Source organism: Triturus cristatus, chromosome 1_1 (assembly GCF_964204655.1).
Source record: "Triturus cristatus chromosome 1_1, aTriCri1.1, whole genome shotgun sequence".
NCBI lineage: Eukaryota > Metazoa > Chordata > Amphibia > Caudata > Salamandridae > Triturus > Triturus cristatus.
The window spans coordinates 1055302048-1055320509 of NC_140579.1; the positions used below are offsets into that span (position 1 = coordinate 1055302048).

The 18462-nt window shown below is 42.3% G+C and overlaps 1 protein-coding gene across 1 annotated transcript in view; it reads right to left on the bottom strand.

The window, feature by feature from the left end:
- SCUBE3 (signal peptide, CUB domain and EGF like domain containing 3) overlaps window positions 1-18462 on the bottom strand; it is a 1455403-nt gene that overhangs the window by 21013 nt on the left and 1415928 nt on the right. The window contains exon 22 of the mRNA XM_085651134.1: window positions 168-247. Within this exon, the coding sequence (XP_085507260.1) occupies window positions 168-247 (80 nt within the window). The remainder of the gene's footprint in view (window positions 1-167; window positions 248-18462) is intronic.

The window sequence follows — 18462 nt, forward strand, 5'->3', positions numbered from 1 at the left end:
CTTCTTTTCGAAAATAAGATCCCTCACACATCCATACAAATGGAAATTACAATTTTCTTTCTGCGATTTCATTGTGTGCATCCCTTGGACAAGGAATGGCGCCCTCAATGAGACCAGAGACTAAAAAGCAGATAGAAAACAAAGAGTGGAACTAACAATCCACTGACCTTCAAAATTTCCTGATGATTTTCTGAGGCATAGAGTCTTCCATCTCGCACAATGTCCTCCACAAGCTGTTCATAATCCTCTGTAATAGCAATCAAGCATCTGGGTCAATCAGATGGCAGTACAGGGCAATCACTGTGAGAAGGGACTAAAAAGGTGCAGCATTATACCTGATATGTTTGCATACTATCATGAACCACACAGCAATTTGGAGCTTCTCCATCCAAGAAAGGGGCATTTATGAGCCACACTTACAATTAATTGCTGTGGAGAATCTAGTGAATGTGAAATTCACTTTTCACACATGGTATGACGAAATTTACCATGTGAATGGGATGGCTCGATTTATCCGATGAAGAGACATGTGCCCCCATCTACTGGACAGAGTACTTTCCTTTTAGCCTTCTCCTCCTTCCACTTGAAATGTCTCATAGAAAGGACTGAGTAAGGACTCAAAAATTACTCTACGAGGAAATGTATTCTTTAGAAATAGTAGAAATTACCATAGCCCGAGAAAACACTGGAACAGTACGAGACATAGACTCATAGGTCATTATTGATTGTACTTTTTATTTATTTCACGGGGAAATAACACAAAACTATTGCTCATACAAATAATCAAGAATAGGATACTCAAAAACAATAAAGGGTATTGCATATATGTAGGACATATAAATCAACTTTACAATTAGGATTACTGAAAACTTTACCACAGCTCAGTGATTCTTTCACTAGTTATGATGAAAGCTACAAACAAGCTAATACAAAACTTACCTCTTTGAATTTTTTCTTACCACTCTGAAAGAAGGCTAATGAACTGTGTTTTTCATTTTTGTAGTCTCAAATATCTGGCTATTAATTTCGAAATATCAATTATTTAGTTTTCTCGTTTATATAAGACATATTATGTGTGAGGCATATCAAAGTAGAGCTACTTTAGAATTTCTTAGACTCTGGGTACTTGACCATACTTAAAATATACTCCCATAATTGTGAAGCAGAGATTGAGAACAAGACCATAATGTATGAAATTTCCTAACTCCCCAGAAGGCTGCAGGTTAATACTTCCATTAATCTTACACAAAAAAATAGTTGTTCAATATATCAACATTTTAGCATAACACTGCGTTTTGGTATAGTACCACAGACTGCGGAAATTCATCTCATTGATCATTTTCCATATATCTAATGTCAAGCTAATATGAGTTTGGATTTCCCATTTCTGTGTGATTTTTAAAAAAATAAATCCATTTTCTTTAACTCTGTAAGAGAGTTTTTCGAGAAGCCAACTGATTCTATACTATTATTTCTTATTACATTTAGGTCTACTTTAGATTAAAAAATGCTGAATGTCATTAAACGACCACAAGAATCGAGTCTTACAACCTTTTATGTCTAGTTCAATGAGCAACCTGGTTGTTCAATCATTGTTCATTATATAATGTGATAGCTTAGAAAAAACATTGTCTTGCCATCTAGATACTTCAATTATGGCGATAAAATACTGCTCCGTCACTAATGAACCGTTTAACCGAGTTGCAGAATTAACATATGACAGAAAAATAGGTAAAAAAGCTATTCTCTCCTATGGAACTATTGTAAGATATTATAATGAACGTTTTTGGGTAACATAGATAATTTGGAAATGTTACCAAATCTACAATCGCTGAGCATATCAAGTATTACAAAAATAAATATATATAAGTGCACATTTTAAAATCTGGAGCAATAATAGGTAAATAGTAAATTTTTAAATTAGGCAATGCAAGACCTCCTTTAGAGGTAGGCAGATTTAAAGTGTTAAGTGACAGTCTGAAAGATTTATTTCCCTAATGAAAGGATGAAAACATCCCTTAAATTTCTTTAAACAGGAGCAGCTGAAAATACAAAAGTAAAAAGTGGTAAAACCAATATATTTATTTAAACAACTTGCCACACAATTGTTAAATAGAGGGAGTACCATCACTGAAATGGGGATTTAGTTTTTTTATCAAAAGCATTTAATTTAGATCAGGAAAACCTACTAAATCTGAAGAGACATATTTCTCTAAATGAAGTTTGGGATTAACAATGTGCGCCTTCTGAATTTTATTAAGGAGTATTTCAGGGTAGAAATTAATAAAAAGAGTATTTATCTTTTGCTGATTCATTTTATAGTCACATTAGTCTTGACACATAATCAGTATTAATCCTTATAGGTTTCAAAACAGCATCACATCATCCATCTAAAGATTAACCTTTAGTATATTATGTAGTGGATGCATTGTGCTCTTGTCAATTCAGATAGCAAGTGCAACGGGTTAGAAAAAAGGAAATATAACATGTGATAAGGGGCAGCTGTGTCTTTTTTTTATCGATTCACCTTCAAGGAGCCTGTTTCTACCAAATTCAAAATGATAATAGCCGACGCACCTTTATACAGATTGCTAAGGACCCTTGTGAGCTGTGAAGAAAAACTGAATGCATCTAATATCATTAAGAGACTTGCTTAGGTCATGTGGCCAAAAGCTTTCTTGCTGGCTAGAAGCATTAATTCACCTCAGGCCTCTTTAATCCACTTATAGAGACTGCCTGCCCCTTAATCTCACTCTTGCCTTTCTCTGTATTATCCCCTTTCTGATCATTTTCTTTCTCTTCCTCCTTCTTTTCCATTTGTGTATTTTTCCTTCTTTTGCTTGCAGTCAATAGCTGATGAGGAAATATACGTGTTGGTCCCCAAAAAAGAGTGCCAGTAGGCACCATCGGCAACCACTGGCTCATATTAAGACCTGAAATTGACGCCCTGTGATAAAACCATTTTGATTTTCATAGATCAATGAGACTGCTACTTTATTTATTCTGTATTGTTCAGTAATTTAGAAATAATCTTATAATCAATTTTGAGTAAGGTAATCATATGGTATTATTGATGATCCTCTAGATTCTACCAGGTTTTAAAAATCACCTAATGCTACCAGGATGCTTCATTATAAGCTTCAACCATCCAGCTTTAAAAACAACTGGTACAAACCCGACTATTCAACAAATAAGCTAAAGGGGAAACCAATCAAACAGTCTGATAGTTCTCTTGTGTCTACTTGGAAGAGCATGATGCTAATCTTTTGGTCGAGTCCTCACAGCTGGCAGGAGCTGGTAACTGTCATGATATGATGTTACAGGATGCATCCAAAAATTACAAATTTATACTTCCATCAATGGGCAAGGATTGTCTCAGTAAGGATTATCCACTGCACAGTTCCTTAATACAGGAGCTCAAGTAGGCACATTCACAATATACATAGTGTATTAGGAAGCAGTTAGAAGAGCTAGTGCAGCGGATCTCTGACCTAGACGATAGCCAATATCAGCAGCAAATTTCTATTCAGAAGTATGAAAAAAAGTAGAAAGTATGAAAAAGAAATCAAAATATTGAAAGCAAAGCATGAAGATTTTGAGGATTGATGGTGTAACGGAACATAAACAAAAAATCTCCAATGTAATCACAGTGATTGATAAGTTAATGAAAGAGTATATATTGGCTGTTTTTAATGAAAATTCAACAGTAGTGCGTGCACATAGCATTCCTGCAAATCAGAATAAACCATCTAGGTTTCCTCCCACGTTAATTGTCAATTTTGCAAATTACAGATTAAAGAGAGAATCCTTGCTCAAGCGTTAGCAAACAAAATTATAAAGAGGAGTTTTATTTGATAGCGTTTTCAGTTATGACATATGACTTGGCCCACAGGCGAAAAGGTTTCAGTTACTCAATTTAATGAGCTGGGCATTAGTCACCTTGTTTCAGCACTTAATGCTCAAGTAGATTTATGATGGAACATTTCAGTTATTTATCGACCTTATGTACGTCCATCAGATCTTGCAAGAATTAAGCTCCAAAAATGATGTGTATCTGATAACTTCAGGGGAGGTCAGGTGATCACCAGGACAATGGTCTGTATAGATGTGATACAGTGCCACCATTGTCTGCATGGGGATTGGACCCTCTAAAGAAATAAAATATATAAATATATATATATATATATATATATATATATATATATATATATATATATATATTCACTGAAAAAACCATAGGTTTCACACACGTTATAGTTAGGAATTATCATTTACAAAACCTTGCAAATTCACTTAAAAAACCATAGGTTTCACACATGTTATAGTTAGCTGTACATTTCACTCGTAAAAAACCAATGAAATTCCACGTTATAGTTAGATCAGGTAACTATAACTTGCGCGACCACAATAAACTGCTGATGACGTCACATATTACATCACTCATGACATGGTCAGTGACATCACTCATGACATCAATGATGACATCTGAAATTACACATTGTAGATTGCGGTCGCGCAAGTTATAGTTACCTGATCTAACTATAACGTGGAATTTCATTGGTTTTTTACGAGTGAAATGTACAGCTAACTATAACATGTGTGAAACCTATGGTTTTTTAAGTGAATTTGCAAGGTTTTGTAAATGATAATTCCTAACTATAACGTGTGTGAAACCTATGGTTTTTTAAGTGAATTTGCAAGGTTTTGTAAATGATAATTCCTAACTATAACGTGTGTGAAACCTATGGTTTTTTCAGTGAATTTGTACGGTTTTTTAAATGCTAAGTTATGTATTTATTTATTTATTTATTTTCTGGTTTTTCACTGTGCGCACACCCTGCGCGCACGGTGCGCTTTGCGCACGGTGCGCGCGCTGTGGGCGCTCGGTGCGCTTTGCGCACCGAGGGCCCACGTTGCGCAGTCCATGCCGTGCGCGCCTCGCCTTTTTTTACACAGTAACATTTGTTTTTTTCTCCCTTGTGGGTCCTTTAATTTATTTAATAAATGTGATTACTTCTTTATTTTTTTTTTTTATTTTTTTTTTGCTGTGCTTACCGTACGCGCACTCCGCGATTTTTTTTAAAAATTATTAAATGTATTTTCCGTACTTTTGGGTCCTTCTTGGACCCCCTGACAAACACTAGGGGGTCTGCAACTCTCTTCGTTGCCCCTTTTCACGTTCCCCACCTTTGTTTCTCAGTGCGAGAGGCAGAAAATGGCGGCCGACACTTCCTGATTTCGACCGATTCGAATGTTTACAGTCATGTAACCACCAATCAGTATTGAGCTCGCGCACGGCACCGTACGCGTACGGTAAGCTTACCGTAAGCGCACGGAGCGCGCTTACAGATATATATTGATTTAAATGCTATTTTCTCAGGACCTACTGAACAGATTTACACCAGACCTACAAAAGGTACATCCTTGACCTGAGGACTACCTCTCTGCCACATTTCAAGTAATTCTGTTCAGCCGTTCGGGCTGTAGCTCGGACTAAAGGTCCTATGGGAAAATGCATGGGGAAAACGCGTTTTGGGACCCCCCTTTTTTCTCAGCCCCCGCTTGACGAATCCCCCCGAGACTTTCAGGGTAGGAGCGGAGCGTAGCGCCCCATTAGTTTTGAAAATTTCGCGAGGATTCGTCGACCGGCGCCAAAGTTATTCCAAATAGAATGTTGCGGATTTCCTATGGAAACACGTTCCTAACTATAACTATCTACTGGCGACCGCCAGTAGATAATATATATATATATATATCTCCAAATCCAACAAAGTAAGCACACATTCGGGGAATAGTTCTCTCAGCCCAAGATTTATTACTGGCAATAAATCTTGGGCTGAGATAACCATCCCCTGAGTGTGCGCTTACTTTGTTGGATTTGGAGAAATTTGTTTACCAACTACCAGTGGGCGTGTGGGAGCAGAAGGAGCAAATCTGCGATATATATATATATCTATATCTATATCTATATCTATATCTATCTATCTATATATATATTCCCGAGCTGTTTACTCCCTTCACTTTGACCTTAGAGAGGCGCGTGTCACTTTTTTGTCATAAAATAGAGGGGGTGACACTATACTTATTATGCGACATTGGGCCTGAAAGACTTCCATTATCTTGCGCTAAAGTCCATTGATTGCAGTCAAGAGATCCAAATATTGACTCGGTCTTAAAGATTCAAGATTAAGAATAATGTTTACTTGCTGTTGCAATGGTCAAAATATTATTGCAGGGCCGACCATTCAGATTTTACTGCTCTATGGCAAAATGCCCAAGCACTCCAAGGCACAAACTGACACACATAAACTAAATCAGAAAACTATTTTTTTAACATATACATTTCATCCGTAACTATGTCGATTAGCAACATATGTGCATGCAGGCTTCATAGGGCTCTGCTAGTGAGTATTTTTCTGTAGTCATACCCAAGTCAACGGATATATATTTGAGGCCAAAATGAAACACAAAGTAATAAACCAAAAAAAGAGATTGCTTTAGGAAAGAACTAGTTACTTACCTGTACACTATGGTTCTCCAGTATTATCTTTCATAGATTCACATGCTTGTATCTTCCCCGTCGTCATGGTGGGAGTCTCACGGTAAAAGAATAACCATAGCAGTAAAAGAAAAAACTGCTTGGAAACCATAGAGAATATATCCTTGGGTAATCACTCATCCTCATTATGTGGCCCAAACAACAGCCAATCAGTAGCCAGCCCTGAGATACACCATCCCCAGCAGAGCCACCATACCTCAGATTTCCAAGAGCCCAAGAGTGAGCTACGGATGAAACCAGAGATAAAGGCGGTCTACCTAAGAAGAAACGGGGAGGTGGGCGTGTCGCATGTGAATCTATGAAAGATAATACTGGAGAACCATAGTGTACAGGTAAGTAACTAGTTTTTTCTCCAGTATTGAATCTTTCATAGATTCACATGCTTGTATCAGAATAGACAGCAGTCCTTATCCTATATAGCATTTCTAGGATAGACCCCTTTGTCTCTAGGGCTCTGCGTTGTCTTTTTTTTTTTAAACGCTATACTGCATAGTTTGAAATTGCTGTAAGATAAAAGATTCATTAAAAACTACGAAACTGACCTTAACAGCTGTGAAAATATAAATATACACAATTATATATTAAACAAACCATATAGTGAAAGACAAGTACCTTAGGGAAACAGGAGCCGCAGAACTGCTTGACCCACTGCTGAATCTGCTTTCCACTGCGTGTCCAGACAATAATGTCTGGTAAACGTGTGTACATTTGTCCAAGTTGCCGATCTGCAAATGTCCGGAAGCGAGACACCTGCCAGCAACGCTGTTGAAGTTGCCATCTTCAGAGTGGAATGAGGGCGCACTATCGTGTTTTCCTGCTTTTTCATGACATAAAACGATGGCAGATGCAATCCATCTAGAAATGGAAGTTCATGAGAGGGCCAAACCTTTCCTGGGCCCAGAATAAGCAATAAGCAGTTGATTTGTTTTACGAAAAGATTTTGTTTTCTCTATGTAAAATTTGAGGCATCTTCTAATGTCCAACGTGTGCAGAGATTTTTCTGCAGCAATGGAAGGGTTCTTGAAATATGTGGGCAACACAATTGGCTCATTGAGATGAAAAGTCGTAGGAACTTTAGGAATAAACTTTTGATTTGTCCTGAGAATTACTTTGTCTGAATTGTAGGAATGGCTCCGTAACCGAAAACGCTTGGATCTCGCTGACCCTCCTGGCCGAATTGAGGGCAAGAAGTAAAGCTACTTTCCATGAGATTAACTGCAATTCAGCTTTGTGAATTGGTTCGAACTGAGCTCTCATTAGTTGAGACAAAACCATGTTGAGCTGCCAAGGAGGCGGTGGATGTTTAATTGGTGGGTACTGTCTAAACAAACCTTTTAGGAACTCTTTAATCAGTCTTTGAGACCAAAGCGACAGACAATCTGGTGTTCTGCGGTATCTGGAGATAGACGCCAGATGTACTTTTATTGATGCATGAGAAAGTCCGGCCTTGGCTAGATTAAGTAGATACGGAAGTATTTGCTCTGGAGAAGAATTAAAAGGATGTACATTTCTTGTTAAACACCAATTGCAAAATCTCTTCCATTTTGCTGTATAGGTTTTGTTAGTAGAAATTGCTAGAATCTCTTGGCATTCTTGAGGAATATCTAACGATTGAAATTCATGCTCATAAGGTTCCAAGCTGACAATTTTAGAGAGGTCAAGTGCGGGTGAAGAATCTGTCCTTGTTTCATGGAGATTAGATCCTGTATTATTGGAGATTGCACTCTGGGTTCCACTGACAATTGGAGAAGTTCCGTGTACCAGAACTGTCTCGGCCAAGCCGGGGCTATCAAAATTATGTGGCATGGTTCCAACCTCATTTTTCTTAGAATCCTCGGAATTAGAGGGAATGGGGCAAACACATATGCAAACATCCCTATCCAGCGAACGTGCAGAGCATTTCCTCTCAATCCTTTTTGCAGAAATCTGCTTGCGAAATGTGTGCATTTCTTGTTGTGTTAATTCGCAAACAAGTCTAATTTCGGTTTGCCCCATAGACTGAATATTCGTAGGAGTTGATCGTGATTCAGTTCCCATTTGTGGCAAATGGAAGGTGATCTGCTTAGGTAATCTGCCCTTGTGTTGTGTACTCCAGGAACGTGCTCTACCTGCAGAGCGATGTTGTGCTGTAAGAGCCAATTCCAAATTTCCTGGGCTTGAGCTGACAGGGATTTTGACTTCGTGCCACCTTGCTGCAGAAGATAAAACATTGTTGCCGTACTGTTGGTCCTGACTAGGACAGGCGAGCCACGAATTCTGGGAAGGAAGGCTTGAAGACCCAGGAATACTGCTTTTAATTCCAATAGATTGATGTGCAGTGTTGCCTCTTGAGTTGACCAATGACCTTGAATCTCTAGGTCTTGCAAGTGTGCTCCCCAACCTTGTAAGGAAGCGTCTGATGTCATGACGTAACTGGGAGACTGAGGTTCAAAGAGGAGACCCTTTGTTAAGTTGTCCCTGATGCCCCACCATGATAGTTCGCATTTGATCTGAGTGTTGATATTGAGTTTGTCCTCGAATGAACCCAGGGCTTGAACCCATTGCTTGTGTAGAGATTCTTGCAGTTGTATCATGCGCAGGCGACAGTTGGGAACCAATGTGATGCAGGATAACATCATTCCCAGCAAAGATTTGAAGATCCTGATTGAAGTGGACCTTTTTGATTTTATTGATGCTGTTAAACGCAAAATCTTTCGTATGCGTTCTTCTGAAGGGTATGCTTTCGCTTCCCGAGTATTTAACATTGCTCCGAGGAATTGAAGTGATTGTGCCGGGATAAGGGAAGACTTCTCTTTGTTTATCCGAAGCCCTAATTCCTGGAATAGATCCATGCAACTTATTAGGGACCGTTGCGATTCCTGGTACGATGCACCTTTTATCAACCAGTCGTCCAAATATGGAATCATTTGGAGACCTTGCTGCCTCAAGTGTGCTGCGATCGGCGCCATACACTTTGTGAAAACCCTTGGTGCAGATTTGAGGCCGAAGGGCAATACTTTGAATTGGTAATGGCGCCCCGCCACCACGAACCGCAGATACTGTCTGTGCTTTCTGTGAATTGGGATATGGAAGTACGCATCCAAGAGGTCTAATGATGTCATGTAATCTCCTCTGCGTAGTAATAGGAGTATTTCCTGCAAAGACATCATGCGGAACAAAATTTTCTTTATGTATTTGTTCAGATCCCTGAGGTCCATTACCTGCCTCCATTTGGTAGACTGCTTTTTCTTTATAAGGAAAAAGTGCGAATAGAATACTTTGCCTTGTTGTTCTGGGGAAACATCTTCTATTGCTCCTCTCACAATGAGAGCTAAGACTTCTGCCTTGAGGGCCGAAAGATGGTTTTGCTTTCTGTGAATAGGTGGTTGAGTTGAAGGTTTTTGCAAGAATTCTAGGGTGTGGCCTTGCTTTATAATATCCAACACCCATTTGTCCGATGTTATTGACTGCCAATGATTGAGATAACGAGAGAGGTAATGGATCTGCTTGATGTGAGCCGGAGTCGTGTGTCTTTCCTCTCGCAGCAGGTTTCCTCCTAGCCTGCCGATGATAGGTGGTGTTAGAGGACCGATACTGCTGATTGTTGGAGAATTGACGGTACCCCTGCTGTTGGTAAGGTTGGTACCTGTTTGATTGAAAGGAGGATCGCTGATGGTATTGTCCTCTCGATCCACTACCACAAAAAGATTGAAAACGGCCCTGCTGTAAGGACCCCAGAGCTCTAGCCGTGTCTGCCTTTATCCCCTGAAGCGCTTCATCAATGTGCTTCCTGAAAAGACTCTCCCCATCAAAAGGCATGTCCATGATTTTTGCCTGGACTTCAGGTCTGAAAGATGTTGATTCAAGCCATCCTTGCCTGCGAAGCGCCACCGCTCCAGCCAGCCATCTGCCTGAAGCCCACTGACACAATGTCCATAGCTATGTCAATGGACTCTGAGGCTGCTCAGGCTCCGTCCTGGAGAATTGTAGTTGCTTCCTCTTTCTTGTCATCCGGAAGGTGGGACAGAATTGGGGCGATGTCCGACCACATTTGTCTATTGTATCTGCTGATGAGAGCTAGTGCGTTTGCTGCCCTAATGGAAGCTGCTGCCATTATTGCAAAGTGCTTTCCCACGCTATCCAACCTCTTACCCTCCTTGTCAGGGGGAGCCGAACAGGAAGAGACCGGATTTTTGGAGCGTCTCTGTGCTGCCTGCGTAAAAACGGACTCAGGACGTAGCTGTCCAATCTGGCACGCTGGAGACGTCTCAAGAGCACGGTATTTCTTCTCAATTTTTGGAATTGAGGCTGGTACTGAGGCCAGATTTTTCATCAATTTCAGGCCTTCATCCCATATATGTTGGATAATCGGGATAGCTCTTACAGATTTTCGAGATGTTTCCTTAAGATCATAAAGAAAACATTAATTCTCCTTCACAGGTAATGAAAGTTCAAACCTCTTCGAGGCTTTTTCCATCAGATCATGGAAACTGGCAATGACTTCTGGAGGGGAGCTCGCCTGAGATAACGGTGATGTTGGAATAATATATTGATCCCTTTCATCTCCTACGATGTCATCTTGGGGTATCTCTCCTTCCTCTGTTTGGTCTTCGTGATCGCTCTCCATGAGGTTATCCCGAATAGTTATTTTTGGGGTGTCTGCTCTTTGCACTGGAGACGGAGATTTAATCACTGGTGTCTGAACAACTGTCTGTGGTATATATGCTGAGGTGGAGTCCGGAGCATTATCTTCTGGAAAATGACGATAATAACTGTTTATCATGTGCCATAAATCAGATATTAAGGATATAGGTACTGACATAGAGTCCTCCTGGACATTGGGATTCGCTTCCTCCTCTTACTCATAATTATAAGCTGGATGGAAAGATTCATAACGTTTAGAACCCTGAACCGGACGATTTTAAAGGAGAATTGTTCCTGAACTTCTTGGAATTCTTCTTCATCTGACTCTTGACTTTTAATGTGCAGTTGAGAGGGACTATAGGCTACACCATAAGGCCCTTCATCGTCAGACTCCTGACAATCCAGAATAGTGGATGGAAGAAGCGGTGAAATTTTTCGCGTGGAAAACTCTGCTTTCTTGCCCGTCGACGGAGCAAAACGTTTAATTGAGGTGAATGTGGAGGACTTTGTAGTCGGAGATCTAAAAACAGTCGCCGTCAACGGCTTGCTCGTCGACGGGATCGTCGACAGCACAGATGTTGACGTTGACGATGGCCTCACACTCACCGTTGACGGAGTCGTCGTCATAACCGCTGTCGACGATGCAGTCGTCGTCGAGATGGTCGTCGTCGACGAGGAGATCTTCGTCAGAGTCGTCGACGCCTTCGTCGGTGAGCTGAAAGGAATTTCTTTAGACTTCGACGACGGCAACGACGATGGAGCCTTCGTCTCCAAGGTAGTTCTGTGTGGAGTATGAGGCAGAGAAGAAGAGGATGATTCTCTTTCTTTAGATTTTCCGGATTTTTGCCTTTTCTGTTCTCCTTTCTCCTCAGAAGATTCCCTCTTATGCTTTTTAGAGGAATGTCCTTTTGAATCTCCATCAGACTCAGAGTCTGTGGTTTTCTTCTTTTGAAGCCATAATAACAGGTGTGCTTCTCTGTCCTTAAGTGTCTTTGCAGAGAAGGTGCGACAATGCTTGCACTCTTTTGGAACGTGCTTGGGGTACAGACAGTACAAGCACTCCTTATGTGGGTCCTCAGAAAATAATCTGGGTTTCCCACAGGATCTGCAAGGTCTGAAGAGTCTCTTTTTAAAGCTTTCAGAAATTTTGAATGAAATATAGATGAAAAAATCATTACCTCACTTCCAACTGTTGAGGGTCAAAAGTTCAGCAAAGAAACAAACTGAGCTAGGCTCAGGGAGACTCCTTCTCACACGATGGCGGTTGGAAATCTGAGGTATGGTGGCTCTGCTGGGGATGGTGTATCTCAGGGCTGGCTGCTGATTGGCTGTTGTTTGGACCACATAATGAGGATGAGTGATTACACAAAGATATACTCTCTATGGTTTCCAGGCAGTTGTTTCTTTTACTGCTATGTTATTCTTTTACCGTGAGGCTCCCACCACGACGACGGAGAAGATACAAGCATGTGAATCTATGAAAGATTCAATACTGGAGAATTAAAGTACTCTTAAAGAAAGGAAGGAAAGAAAGAAAGAACAGAGACAAAGAAAGAATAAAAAGAAAAATTAAAGAAAGAAAATGATGCAGAGAAAAAAGGAGAGAAATAAGTAAAAAAGACGAAGAGAAAATAAGCATTGTGCAACTCTGAAAAATGTGTGTTTTGGATGTAGGGTAACAAACCTCCAAATATTTTAGACTGAGTTTGATGAAATAAAAGTTCATGATGACAATTTTTGTTCAGGGTTAAAGTTTTCAAACAGTGTGCTCCGATCTGAGCCATTTATTTATGGACAGGCTTCTTTCTGAGGCAGCAGTATTGTTTATTTAAGGAGAAGGTGGAGTGCATGCTTGTCTTGTCACCTTTCGCTGTATCACCAGATAAGCGAAGTTAAAAACACATCATCTGCAGGGACACAGCTGCATACTCCCAGACTCAAGAGAAAGCAACGATCTACTTCAAGACAGGCGACAAACTACTGGTAGCTCGCAAACGACATGCTGGAGACTACTGCCCTAGATTTAAAAGTAAGAAAACAGGGGAGTTTGGACAAACTGACATCCTGATATATGCCCACATAATATTGACAAATGTGATTTTCCCTGGGACCCTTGTCGTAATGTGCATATATGTTGGGATATGAGTCTGAATCAGGCACCTGAGTATGATATTCATACTCTTTGCAAGCCTTTCCTAAAACTACCTGCACAACGTGTCATGTTAAAGTCTCTCTGGAACCTAAGTCTCTTGGCAATGAATAATAAAAGAAAAACTATTCATCGCTCATTGAAGACAGCCTGCTCAGCTCAGAGACTCCCAATTGTGAAGAAAAGGACAATGTTGAGGGTGGCACTAAATGGCACCAATGAGAACATTTGCAACAAACCATATTGTCAGATGTGGGAAAGGCATGGGGAAAAGGGCAAACCAACAAACTTGGAAGGTGTTTGGACAAAAATATTGCAATATAAAAATACTGTGTTGAAAATGAACAAGTTACTTACCTTCGGTAATGCCTTATCTAGTAGAGACTCTACCTAGCCGCAGATTCCTTACGTTAGAATTATCCCCAGGCGTCAGGCTGGATCCAGCCATTTTACATGAGCAGTTCCCCTTAGTGCTGCTAGATGGCATTGGTCGGTTCCATGTCGTCTTCTGCGTAGGAAGTGACGCGCATGGTGTCTAAATACGCGCCACCCCAGCGCGCTGACACCAGTTTCTTTTCTCAACTTTCCACCGAGATGCATGGAGCCGCAAAGAACACTGACTACTGGTATAAAATTAGGGCCCTGGAAAGGGGAGCTGCCCTTAATTCTAAAATCTGCTTGCAGAGTGGTAAGGATGGGTGAGTCGGTAAGGAATCTAAGGCTAGATAGAGTCTCTACTAGATAAGGCGTTACCGAAGATATGTAACATTTTGATCCTATAGAGACTTCAAGCCATATATTCCTTACCTCACAATAAATATCCAACCAATTCCTTCCTGGAGCTGGGTCTGTGAAAACCAGAAAGTCCAGAAGGGCCAAAGAGGCAAAGTGGCCATACCGACGGACCTGACGGTCCAGGCAGTAGTGTATAGTGAACATGTGCAGCGATGCCCAAGTTGTTGCTTGGCAGATGTCCAGATGCTAATGCAGTGGTCGCAGCCTTTGCTTTGGTGGAATGAGGACGCAAACCCTCTGGAAGTCTTTTTTTGGCCAATGTGTAGCAGATCTTAACGCAGAGCATGATCCATCGGCAGATGCTTCACTTTTACACGGCCTTCGCTTTTTTGATCCTGACATATCCCACAAAGAGTTGATCGTCCACCCACAAGGGTTTTGTGAGTCAAGGTAGAAGGATACGCTCTTCTTGGGTCAAGCCGGTGGTGCCTCTCCTCTTCCTTGGAGGGATAAGGTGGAGCATGAAAATTAGGCAAGGTGATGGATTGGCCTTACATGGAACAAGGTTACCACCTTCGGCAAGAAGGATGCTTGGGACGAAGGACCGGTTTGTCTGGGAAGAAGAAGTATGAAGACTGAGACGACGCCTGTAGTTCATGACCATCCGGGCAGCTGTAATTGCCACCAGAAAGGCAATCTTGATGGTGAAAAGCCTCAGAGGGCAATTATGAAGCAGTGCAAAAGGAGCACACATTAGGAATGTAAGGACAAAGTTCAGGTCCGGTTGAAGCATAAGGAAGGGAGCTGGAGGAAATGAGCGTTGCCAACCTTTAAGGAACCTATTTACAATAGGGGACTTGAAGAGGGAAGGCTGATCTGATAGCCGAACACAGACCACCAGGATGCGGATGAGGAGGATGACAATAATGCCACTTCCTTTACCTCTTTGCAGACAAAGGTAGAGATAAGCTCCTCACTGTAAGAGAAGAGGATGCTGATGATTACCAGGTCTTGAAAAGTGCACTAATAGATGGGTTTGGCCTAACCACTGAACAATACAGGTTAAACTTCAGAGACACCCAAAAGGCACAAAATCAAGACTGGGTTGACTTTGTTGACTGTGCTGCTAAGGCTCTGGAAGGTTGGTTATTGGGCAGTAAAGTGTGTGACTTCAAAGGATTGTACAATCTGATAATGAGGGAGCAGATTCTTAATAACTGTCAAGATCAGCTGTTGCACCAGTACCTGGTAGACTCTAATCTGACCTCTCCCGAAGAATTGGGAAAGAAGGCAGACAAATGGGTTAGAACCAGGGTGAGGCAGAAGCAAGATTCCAAAAACTCTGATAAGGGTGGGGACAAGGGTAAAGACCAGAAGTCTTCACAAGGGCCCCAAAAATCTTCTTCAGGCTAACAAAGGGAAAGGCCAAAAGAAACCTTGGTGCAAAATCTGTAAACAGAAAACTCACTGGACTAGTGACTGTACCAAGGCCAAAGAAAATACTCCAGCCACCACCAATGCCCCTAAGACACCTGCTCCCCCTAGTGCAGTTACAATTGGTGGTGGGAATACACAGAATAAGGGTGTAGTAGGGTTGACCCTGGGTTCTGAGATGGACTCTGGCCTAGTCAGAGTACCAACTCAGGCTGTGCTTGTCAGTGATGGGGGCATGGATATGTCCCCTTTTGTGAGCCCCAGTAACCTGGGCAAATACAGACAGCAGCCTTTAAATAATGGAGTAGAAGGTTGGGCATTCAGGGACACAGGAGCAAGTGTCACAATGGTGACAAAAGATCTTGTGGATCCTGAGCAGATTATACATGGTGAAATGTACCAAGTGACCAATGCTAGCAATGTCAGAACAGACCATTCTCTGCCAGTTGTTAACTTCTCCTGGGAGGGGTAACTGGCCTTAAGAAGGTTGTGATAAGTGCAGACCTACCAGTACAGTGCTTGCTTGGCAATGATCTAGAAACTTCAGCTTGGGCTGAAGTGGAGCTCAGGACACATGCAGAAATGTTAGGGATCCCTACACATGTTTTTGCTGCGACCAGATCACAGGCTAAAATGTCTAACACTGGACAGGCCCTGGATTCTGGAATAATGGACCAGGTGCCTCACAAGAGGAGGAGCAGTAGGGTTAAGGCAGAGCCTTCCCACCTGACTCAGAATGCTGATCAGTCTCCTCAGGGAGATGATCTTGAGCCTGAAGAAGGAACTGTCCCAGAGGAGCTTGAACCTGACCAGGTTGAGTTCTTGGGGACAGGGGACCCTTCCAGGTCTGATCTGAGCCAGGAGCAGAAAGTCTGTCCCTCTCTTGAAACCCTCAGACAGCAAGCTGCTGATGAGGCTGCTGGGAATGCTAGTGGCACCCATAAAGTTTATTGGGATGATGGACTCCTATATTCAGAGAGTAGAGACCCCAAGCCTGGTGCATCCAGGAGGTTGGTTATACCTCTAATGTGTAGGGGTTTCCTATTGACACTAGCCCATGATATTCCCCTAGCAGGACACCTGGGCCAGAACAAGACTTGGGACAGAATTGTTCCTCACTTTCACTGGCCCCACATGTCAGAAGACACAAAGGAGTTGTGTTGCTCCTGTGTAACCTGCCAAGCCAGTGGCAAAGCAGGTGGCACTACAAAGGCCCCCCTGATACCACTACCTGTGGTGGGGGTGCCCTTTGAAAGGGTAGGGATTGACATTGCTGGTCCCATGGATCCTCAAGCAGCATCTGGGCACAGATTGATACTGGTGGTGGTGGATCATGCCATCAGGTACCCAGAGGCAATTCCCCTAGGACCATTACAGCACCTGTAGTGGCAAGAGCTCTCTTGAGTGTGTTCTCAAGAGTAGGCTTTCCCAAGGAGGTAGTATCTGACAGAGATGCAAACTTTATGTCAAGTTACTTAACTGCTATGTGGAAGTAGTGTGGAGTGAATTACAAATTCACCACACCCTATCACCCACAATGCAATGGTTTAGTTGAGAGATTCAACAAAACCTTAAAGGGCATGATCAAAGGACTCCCAGAGAAGCTTAGGCGAAAATGTGACCTGCTCTTGCCCTGCTTTTTATTTGCATACATGGAGGTGCCTCAAAAGGGGGTTGGCTACAGCCCATTTGAACTTTTGTTTGGTCACCCTCTCAGGGGTCCATTGTGTTTGGTGAAGGAAGGATGGAAGTTACCTCTCAAGCCCCCAAAGCAAGACATAGTGGACTATGTACTTGGTCTCCGCTCCAGGATGGCTGAGTACATGAAAAAGGCAAACAAAAACCTTGAGGATAGCCAGGAACTGCAAAAAGCCTGGCATGACCAAAAGGCTGTACTGACTGTTTACCAGCCAGGACAGAAAGTGTGGGTGTTGGAGCCTGTGGCCCCAGCAGCTCTCCAGGACAAGTGGAGTGGATCTCACACTATTGTTGAACAGAAGGAAGAGGTTACTTATTTAGTGGACCTAGGAACTCCCAGGAGTCCCCACAGGGTTCTCCATGTCAACAGGCTAAAGCCATACGTGGACAGGGCTGACATGGGCCTGCTCATGGCAACTGATGAGGGGCAGGAGGAAGGGAGTGACCCACTCCCTGACCTCCTCTCACAGAAGCCTGATGATGGGTCAGTTGATTGTGTAGCCTTGGCAGGCAACCTCACTGCCCAGCAGCAAACTGATTGCAGACAGGTTCTCAATCAGTTCAGGCACATGTTCTCACTGACTCCAAGTCAGACTACCTGGTGCACTCATGAAGAGGACACTGGGGACAGTCTGCCTATTAAAAATAAGATTTATAGGCAACCTGACCATGTCAGGGACTGTATCAGGACGGAAGTCCAGAAAATGTTGGATTTGGGACTTATTGAACCCTCAGATAGCCCTTGGGCTAGTCCAGTGGTCCTTGTACCAAAACCTCACACCAGCGGTGGAAAAAGAGAGATGAGGTTTTGTGTGGACTACAGGGGTCTCAATGCAGTCACTAGGACTGATGCCCATCCAATACCAAGGGCAGATGAGCTCATAGATACTTTGGCCTCAGCACATTTGACTTGGCAGCTGGCTACTGGCAGATCAGATTAGCTGATGATGCAAAGACAAAAACATTTTCAACCCCTAGTGGGCACTATCAATTTGTGGTAATGCCCTTTGGTCTAAAAAATGCACCTGACACTTTCCAAAGGTTGGTGAATACAGTTCTCACAGGCCTGGAAGCCTTTAGTGCAGCATATCTAGATGATATTGCTGTCTTTAGCACCACCTGGGAGGATCACCTGGTCCACCTAAGGAATGTTTTGGAGGCCCTGCAAAAAGCAGGCCTAACTATCAAGGCTACTAAGTGCCAGGTAGGGCAGAGTCAGGTTGTGTACCTGGGTCACCATGTAGGTGGAGGCCAGATTCAACCA